This window comes from Protopterus annectens, chromosome 1.part0, assembly GCF_019279795.1.
Source record: "Protopterus annectens isolate FY-2018-M chromosome 1.part0, PAN1.0, whole genome shotgun sequence".
Taxonomy (NCBI): domain Eukaryota; kingdom Metazoa; phylum Chordata; order Ceratodontiformes; family Protopteridae; genus Protopterus; species Protopterus annectens.
The window spans coordinates 225,271,450-225,281,380 of record NC_056725.1 but is presented as its reverse complement, the minus strand read 5'-3'; the positions used below and the strand labels follow the sequence as shown (position 1 = coordinate 225,281,380).

Below are 9,931 nucleotides of genomic sequence, written 5' to 3'. Positions count from 1 at the left end.
TCTCTATTAAATTACACACCCCTCCAGCCATGTCCAAAGGTCAGTTCCCTGTGCTTTCTCCTATTAACCTGGGCATCCTGAGGAAATGTAACAACTCTCTCATACAGACAACTCTCTCCTCTTACCCCACAGCACTCAGGCTTGCAGATTGGAAGCCATGCACTCTCCAGCAAAGACCGGAATAGCCAGTGAAGAGGAGAAGGTAAACACTTGCACCACTCCACAAGGAACACAAGCCCTCCAGAACACACACCATCACAGCTATCACATAGTAACACAACGCGTGTCCACTTTCACAGTGGCTCTCGGTAAAAATATACCCAGAGACCTCCAAGGCAGAAATGCACGCAAACGCCACATCACAAACCACGAGACGCGCAGCTCACACAAACCACGAGACACGCAGCTCACATAAACCAGTGTACCATGCAACCAAAGCCCCTAGGGCAAAACAGCTTATCCAATACACTAGTCATAGGTGACTCTAGTAAGGCACATTGATGTCCCACTCACTAGGTTGAATAAGGAGAAGATAAAGGTCAGCTGTCTGAATATGCTACAAAACACTCTGGTTACTCCACAACATGGGCAAATATGACTGTCCTTGTTGCTGTGAATGACCCGAGATGTACCTCCCTGGACTACATTAAGACATGGAGGAGCTCTTGGATAATGTACCCCATGCGGGTGTGACCCTAGCCCTGAGTAGCATCTTACAATCACCCACAATACCAAAGTACAAGCAGAAAATGGACTTCAACAATTTGCTAAGCTTCTGGTGTCATTCTAGGGAGATCCAGTATCTGTCTGCTTGGGATCACATGATCGACAGACCTCAATGCTTTGCCAGAGATGGCCTGCATCGGTCACCCTTGGGATTCTGGATACTAGCCAAAGTTGCCCACCCTTATAGTGCCTTTTTTTAGGCAATGTCCTGAAGACCAAATTACCACCATAACAGCTACAAGCAATTGTAATCTGAGGGTTATGCTACTCAGTGCTAGAAGTCTAAATCTCAAGATGCACTACTCAAAGAACTCAAAATGGAGAACATAGACATCTGTGCAGTAACAGAGACCTGGTTCAAAGCACCAGAAAGCACCCCTGCACTACCAGGCTATAATTCATACCACACCTTTTGGCCCCAAAACCTGAGCCGAAGTCCTAAAGGCAGTGGTGTCCCCATATTCCTAAAGGATATGCACCTCCAGGCTAGTAGCCCAACATAACACATCAGAGGTACTTCAGGTGCAACTAACCCTGGGTAAGACTGCAATCCAGGTAGCCTGGTATAGATCCCCCACAATGTTCCAAGACTCCCACGCCACATTCCTAAGCACCCTGGAAAATATTAAGGTCCAATGCAACACTCTCTCATACTGGGCGACTTTAACTTACCCCTCCATTAACTGGAAAAACTACTCTAGTACAAATGCACTTGCTCAACGCTTTCTGGAATTTAATTCCGATGCCCAGGACCAGCTTATTCTGACCCCCAGTAGGTGTCACACCATCCTTTATCTGGTTACTAACATGGGCAATCCTTGCTCTACACCCAATAGTGAACTCCTCCCTGGTTAGGTCTGACCACAGGCTAGTCACCATGGATATCCACTTCTTACCCACACCCCCCACAAAGGTAACCACTGTGAAAAACTTCTCCAAAGCTGACTTTGGGCTTCTAAAAACAGAGGTAGCTAATTTCAAGACACCCATGCAAATGGAGAGTAGGTGCCGGACTGCAGAATTGTACACCAATGCACTGTATGAACACGTACATAAATGCATGGAACGGGACATGCCAACCAGAACCAAGACTCTCCTCCAAAAAAGAGCCAATCTGGTGGTCCCCCTTGCCATAAACTCTGCAACAGAAGGAATAAACTGTTGCAGAAAAAGGTGAGGTCCCAAGACTGGAAAAACTCTCAACAAAAAGATGAGATCCCTCATTAAATCATCTGAAGCTAGTTATGAAAACAAAATTGCAGCGGATACCAAGGACAAACACAAGGCCTTCTATAGTTGTCAAAAATCTGCATGGCAATACTCTGATCTGCTCTGAGTTACTGCACAATGTTAACTCTTATACTGAGCCAATAGATATTGCCAATATACTGGCTGACTGGTTCAGTGCCAACTTTACCCTGCTCTCGCCCCCTAAAGGACCAGAGGAATGCCAAGTACCCAATATTACTGCTGCACAGAAAAAAACACACTGTCCAAGGCCAAGAATACAGCTACAATGGGACCTGGCAATATCCCTGGCTGTTCTACACTAATTATAAAGTGAACGGACACCACCCCTATGTGCCCTGTTCAATCATAGCCTCACTTCAGGCTTTGTCCCCACTGAATGGTGCTCTGCTAGTCATCCCAATCCACAAATGGGGAGTGACTACAGACCTTGGGAACTATCGCCCCATTAGCCTGACTAGTCTGATATGCAAGGCTATGGAGTGCATAATCATGGACCTTATAAATGGGGGACATAGGGAATCTCCAAACTCTGGACCCCGCACAGTTTAGATTTGTGAAGGGTAGATCATGCCTGCTCAGCCTGGTAGACTTCAAGTCTGTCAACAGAGCTGTGGAGGAAGGCAAGGTAGTTCATACAGTTTACGTCTATCTGGCCAAGGCCTTTGACACCATTCCTCACTCAGGAGTCAGACTCTGAGCTAGGCATCAACCCCTATGTCACAAGGTGGGTTGCAAACTGGATCACTGATGGAGCCCACACTGAAAGTAGCAAACTCAGACTGCTGACCAGTCATGAGTGGAGTCCCACAGGGATTGGTCCGGAGTCCTCTCCTGTTTGGCATCTACTTTTCTGAAGTCCAGGCCAACACAAAAGGACTCTGGCTGACTAAGTTCTCAGACGATTGCAAACTGGGATCTATTGCATCTCCAAATGATATAAACACTCTACAGGAAAGCTTCAGAGACCAGTGACTGCTGTCAGAACTGTGGCCTTAAGCTCAGTGCCACAAATGCATAGTCATTCCCTTTGGGAAAAACTCTGTACCCATGACTTGCCACATTGATGATAGTCACTGAACATCGAAGGTGTTGGAAGAGATCTGGGAACACAAGATAGCAACTTCTCCTTTGACAATCACATTGCCACTGTGGTCAGAAAATCCTATGTGGCACATCTCATTACAAAGGGGTTTGCATCCAGGAAGAGAGATCATGGTCTCTCCACTCTTCCCTCATTAGGTCTGTTAGTGCCCTATTTGGCATGTACATCACTAAACACATGCAACAACTGGAAAACCACAAAAATACCTCACTTAAAGGATCCTAGGCCTTAAACACATGCCCTATACGGATAGATTCATGCCCTATATAGATAGATTCAAACTCCAGCTATTCCGTTTCATATCGCCTACTTAAAGGCGATCTGTGCTTTACCTACAAAGCCATGTCTGACCCAGCGCTGTTGGATAAGCTACACCTAAAGAAGTCCCAATTCCTTCATGCCACATGCTAGAGACCTCTCCCTCATTGCCACAATCAACAGAACATGCTGGAGGGACAGGTTCTTAACCCAGAGACTGCCCATGTTCTGGAATAGACTTCCCTTGCACATCAAGCAGCACACCTCACTGGCCCTCCAAGAGAAATCTTGAGTGGATGGGAAATAGAAAATTCACCCTGGGGATGACTTCAGTGGCCTTGCTTGACAAGGGGCACTGGGAACTAATGGGTGGCACAATGCCAGGGTATCCTTTTGGCTAGGTTTATAAAGGCTTCAGGGCCATTAGCTTAGTACACACCTATGAATCTATGAAGTAATAGTTGGAGGGGGAAAAGTACTGTAAAAACAGCTGAATAATTTAATGTGGAAAGGGAGAAAGGAACAGAAGATAATTCAAGGCTAAGAAACTAAGGGGGTTGGTGGTCTTGGTAGAATGAGCTAATGACACTAGACTGGGACGAGTGTCCCAGATCAAATTTACAGTAGGGGCAGGCAACTGGAAAGCCAAGTATAAGAACAAGACACCAATAGGAAGAGGGGTCAGGAAACTGCTACAGCTGCTAGCTACACTATATTTTAGGCAGAAAAAAATACAGAAATATTTATCACTGCAGAAACAGCAGTGAGCCACTAAATGAGTTTTAAACGGAGCAAGGAGACTCTAGAGAATGCTTTTAACTGCAAACAAATCAGTTATGATGCACTCAACATGAAATCCGAACAAACAGATGCTTAACAAATGGAGACTATTTCCAGTTAATACTTTTCAGGCTTTACAGTGGGACAGTAACCAGCTAAGGCTTTACAGTGTGACAGTAACAAATGTGATTTAACAGGCCCTAGGCAGACAATTTTAGTACAGCCGTGTAGGTTAGTTTATAGCAATAAAAGAGAAGTATGCAACACAGTGCTATAAATTGCTAGAATAAGCAATAACTGGTAAATGAGCAAAAAAAGATACTTTTATATCGGAGATCAGAGTTTTGGTCAGTACCCCTCTGCTCAGCTCAGTGTGTATAGATGGAAATCCTCTCAAAGGTAAGGCTTAAATACCAAACGGTACACCCTGAAACAATTAACAAAAAAAAAAAAAAAAACTCAACCAATGAGTGTTTACTGCAAGCCCTAGACCAGCCAACCTTTACCAGCCAGTAGCCAATCAACAATTACTCTAGTAAAAGTGAAGAAAGGGTTCTGCTAAGCCAAGATGGCCTGGAACATGTGCTCAGAACAAACAATGCAAACCACTAGGCCCCTGAGACGGCAAATGTGAACTGGGCTGTGCTACAGTATTTTAGGCAGAAAACAGGCTTGTTCTAAGCCACCCCCAATTGGCTTTTCTCACTGCTCAGGCTGTAAATCTCAAGATAGTTGAAGGCTGGTGGGGACCTCTCCATGAGAGTGCAAGAATATACTGTTAAAGTATGGTCTGATGCTGACATCTTCCTCAATGTAGGTGCAAGTCCTTTCTTTAGCAAGTATCTCCTAGCAGTAGTTTCATATTGCCTGACTGCTGGCCCAGTCACCTGCTGTACTCCTACATAGAACACTTGCTTTGAAGCAGGTTGGGAAATGGGGACTGCTTTTTCTCCCGCATGTCATTATGTTGAACTGGGCTTATTTCGCTAACAGGATGATGGTTCCCATTTGCTCTGGGCTCAAGTTCCTAACTATCTTTGGTTGTATTTTGCCTGTGCCAGACAACATGAGCAGCATCTTGGCAATCACATGCCACATATCCATTTACTGGGGAAACTTATGTGGAATCACACAGAAGCCAGGATGACATGCATGTCATTGGGAGAAGAGCAATATTGAAAAATCCCTGTTTGCAGTGTTGCTGCCCTGATACTTTATCTAGTCCTTGCCATTTATATAAAGGTATTTGTTTGATAAAACCACGAGCATTAGGTAGAGGAATAATTTTGTCCAGGGATCAGCAGAGGTAGGGTCACAAGTGATTTGTGCATCCATCTGCAACCCCATTTACCCCCTTTTTTGCACATGGGGTTGGAGTGTTAAACTATGACCATCTAGAGCCATGGTTTACACTGCCAAGTGGCTAGCCCTGCTGCAGTAATACTTCCACACCACACATCCACCCAAGGCCAGTTTATTGTCCAGTCCACTTTCCACATGTTTTTGGAATGTAAGGGAAAACCAGAGCACCCAGAGGAAACCCAACCCACACACAGAGGGCATGCAGACTCTGCATAGTAAAGCATCCCAGCTGGGAATTGAACCGGGGAACCCCTTGCTGTGAGGTGTTGCCTACTGTTCTGCCCTACAGTGACCTATGCATGACTTCATTTCTTCCGATGAGACATGAAAGGGAAGTTCAGTTTTCCATTATTTCTAGTAAGTGGGGCAGCAAGAGACTGCCTCTTGTATTGTTTAAAATACAGAAGGTTTGACTGCAGGAATTTCCACTGTCAAAAGCCAATTTAACAATTTTCTAAAACTTTTTAGGATCTTGTCCTATGGGTGTTGGAAGTGGTGCCAATCAGCCTGCTCCTTTCAGTGGCATACGAGTTGAGCATTTTCTAGGTTGGCTAAGAGCCCAATGGTCCATTTCTTCCCAGTAGTCCTAATCACCCTGTCCCTTTTCTAGTGATAGGGAGTGGGTTAACTAGCTGGTTCTGGGGGTGGCTTATTTCCTCAGTATTGGAGGCAAGCCCCTCCATGGTTTTCCAAGCCTGCTGTTGCAGTCTCCTGAGTGGAGTCTGCAACTGAATTCCCTTCCATGTTCTACTGGTGCTAAACATATGACAGAGTAGACTCAGCTGACTCAAATGCCACTGCTAATACCTAGTGCCCCTGATTGGGGTTTACCTTGTGGAGACCCATAGCCACTTCCCATTCCCTATGGGTTAGTTGGTAATGGCCATGTATTCCCATTCCCCCTTTAGCCAGATCTTTCAGGCACCCAAGCTACTGTCTTGAGTTATCTACTGTGTAGTTGGGGGTTATCCCTGTATGCCACAGAGCTGGCTGCATTTTACCAATATTTAGCACAAGCAGCCTGCAACTTTGTTCCTGCAATTCTGCCCTTTAAGTGGTTCTCTCTCCACCCCATATTTGCACTACAGTCCCTTTTCAGTACTTACCCACAGCTCATTTTTTCTCCATGAGACACTTAAAATTGAAGTAATGTTTACAACCCTGTTGGGGTATTTTTTTTTGGGGAGGGGGGTATTCAAGGTGGACATTTATTACAATCTTTGTTGTACTGGAGCTGTTTTGTACTTGGCCTGCTAAGTTTTCAGAGCAGGATGTCAGCTTTTCCACCAGTATAGTCACATTATTGGCAGCAGTATGACAGTTGCTAAAGTTTGTCCGGTTTGGTAAATTCAGTACTGTATTTCTGGCGATGGCTACTGCAAGCCCTGGCATTAAGAATTAATTCATAGAAAGTACCTTGGACACGTGAAGGCTGATATTTTTCCTGTGCAGGCAATTTTTAGTCTCAATTAACAAAATTCAAAAGAGACTAGTAAAGGAGACTTCGTGCTCTGTTTTGGAGAAGTTGCTCTTCAGTTAAATGCCACTTACATTTGGCAAATCCTCAACTTGTTCACTAACATGCCTGTGATGATCCTTGGAGGTAGATGTCTAGTGTTACTAGTTTTACTCAATCTATATGCTTGTACTTGCATGTTAATTCATTTACTAACTTGTTTTTGATCACATATTTTCTTGTCAGGCCTCCATTTACAGCAGCCACTCATATGGAACTGGTACAGAAAATAAAGGAAGGGAAGCTCAGAAGAATACCGTATCGTTACTCTGAGGAGCTGAATACAGTCATAATCAACTTACTAAACTTGAAGGTAAAATGTGAAGACTGTTAGAACTTTCATTTGGAATGCAATCCTCACTTGCTTGGCTGCATTGTACAAACCAAGTATATTTTTCTTAGTATTACATTTTAAATGTAATTTATAAAATTCATATTACTTCCCCACCCAGGAGTGCACCAACAATTTCTAGCCTTTGCTGTTCAAAGGGGGTGTATGTCTGTGGTCCTAAATTAGTATGTTATGTTGTCCATCTCCTTCCTTTCTGGTAGGGATCTGAGCCGATCTTTGCTCAGACTGCCACTTCTAAAGCTCTGAGTCCTTAATGGCTTGAAGCTAGCCCCTTATCCCAGCATGCTTAGCAGTAGCTACCCAGATCTCGTTTGCCACTTGCAGCGTCGAGATAGTCTTCTGCTGGCTCAGGCTAAGTAGTATTTTTTTCTATACAAATTCTCATTTTCAGGCTAAATTTCTTTAGAGTTTAGTGTTTATTCCTTCTATATCACCCCTGTCCTCGTTGCTTTCTCTTTGCTGTTAGGCTATCGTTTTCTCTCAGGCCTTTACCTGTATTATTGTAGGCGGCCTGTTTTTCTTGAGGGTTGTTTTCTTGTCCTTTTATCCCTCCTTGCTACCTAGGGAGAGGCAGTTTAAGGCCTTCTCCCTTTGGGAGCAATAGCAGTTTAACTTGGAGGCTAACCCCCTTCTTCCCCCTTTCCTATTCCCAAAAAAAAAACCTCCAAGTTTAGTCCTGTCTTTTGTGGTTTTATGTCCAAAGAAATACCTAAGCAGTCGGGGTTCAAGAAATGCAACTCGTTGTCAAAATGTCCCTTACAGACGGGCACACGAGTTGTGTATTTAGGGGTGGTCCACCTGCAGGACTTGTGCTCTGTTTGCCATCCCTTTAGCGCAGGGGGTTTGCAGGAGAGGCATAAACTTATTTTGAGGGTTATTAAAGCCCTAGGTTGAAGTAGCATTGGATAGTCTGCTTTTAAAAAAATCTGATGACAAACTATTATCTTCAGCTCCATCGGTGCCGACAGTCTAAATCCAAATCTTCAGAGTGGATTCTTTGCTCTTGAATCTTTCTACGGTGGAACCATCAGTGTCTTCGGAGCAGTCCCAGACCCATAAGAGATAGAGATCCCCTTCGCTGGGCCAGTGAGATCTGTGCCTCAGTCTCCCCTGTTGCAGTCAGTAGCAGGTAGTCACTGGTCCTCTGCCCACTCCTCTCGATCATCCAGGAGTTTATCAGATGAGTGTGGTGAAGAGGCTGCTCATGACACCAGTATTTGCTAAAGGAATTGGCGCAGTTGTCTGAACCAGTCCTAGTCTCTCTCTCCTCAGACTGCGTCCAGTTCAGAGCCGGAGTGCATGGAAGTAGTGGTGAAGGTCTGTTCTGACAACCCTTGCCTTGTTGGTTCCAACATCCACTGCAACCTCCTCGATGGTCTGCCCTGTCAAGGGGTCTGGGTGCCGAGACTCACTGGCTCCAAGGGGAGGAAGTTGCATCTGTCCCTTGTTTGACCCTGCTCTCCCCCTCGGAGCCTTGGCACTGGTGGGTTCGGCTCCCACATCTGCCTCAGAGCTGCCTCCTTCAGTGTGGAGATCTCCAGGCTTGCTGGAGCCTTCCTACGTTCTGGACCACGGTGCCATTGAGGTGGTGTGCTGTCTACTGAGAACACTCCACCCTCTGCTCCATTGGCTCTGTCCCCATAGATACCGGGGTCTGCCTCCTGATACTCTTCTCAGTCCCACACATAGGAAACCAATGCCCCGTAGGGTGACCCCTTTTCTGAGCATGCCTCTGAGGAGGTTCCTAGGAAGAAAAATGGAAGAGGAAGCATGCGGACTCCCCTCAGTCACTTCAGACACTGACTTGGATGAGACTGAAGTGTCCCCATGGTCCCACTCTGAGGAGGTCTCATTCTCAGACATCCTAGAGCTCCTTGGAGGGAAAGCTGGAAGTCCCTTACCCCTTCTGAGGACAAGTCGGTGTACTTGGACGCGTTTGGTTCCCAACCCTCCACCTACTGGGTGTTTGCCTTTTGACCCACTTTTGTCTGTAGTGAGTCGAAAGGTGTGGAGTGCTCCAGAGACCATGGAGCCCATTCAGAGAAGGGCTAACAAGCTTATTACTGCACCAGAGGACCAGGCATTTCTCTCAAGGCATGCCAGTTGATGCTGTGGTGGCAGCAGCCACAAAGAAGGAAATCTGAGACTTCTATCCATCCGGCAAACAGGAAGTCTAGAGCCATGGATAGATATCAGAAGCATGTTTTCTTTTCAGCAGCCTTTACTCTTTGGTCGCTGAACTATTTGACACATTTCACAATACTTCAGAGGGATCTTCTTAGAGCTAGAAGATGCACTCCAGGATCCTTCGGCTGAGGGAGCGGCTTCCAATTCTGCTAACTAGCTAGCGACCCTAACCTCCATTGTTAACTCCTCCATGCACCTGATTTTTTACGCAGCAGATGGAGCGAGTAAGGCGGCAGTCACAGGAGTGGCTCTTCACAAACACTCCTGGATGAGCCTTTGTCAATTTGTGGAGCCCTTCAATTCCTTCTTTAACTCCCCCTTTGATGGCTCTGCCTTGTTCGGGCTGCAAGTTAGAGACTTACCAGGAGTGAACGAGATGGTAAAACTCTGCCGTAGG

General features: G+C 45.6%; 1 protein-coding gene across 1 annotated transcript in view; it reads left to right on the top strand.

The window, feature by feature from the left end:
• The window catches only part of LOC122790561 (serine/threonine-protein kinase Nek2-like), a 1,269,183-nt gene that overhangs the window by 383,966 nt on the left and 875,286 nt on the right, over positions 1 to 9,931 (top strand). Inside the window, exon 5 of the mRNA XM_044058123.1 lies at positions 7,182 to 7,308. Within this exon, the coding sequence (XP_043914058.1) occupies positions 7,182 to 7,308 (127 nt within the window). The remainder of the gene's footprint in view (positions 1 to 7,181; positions 7,309 to 9,931) is intronic.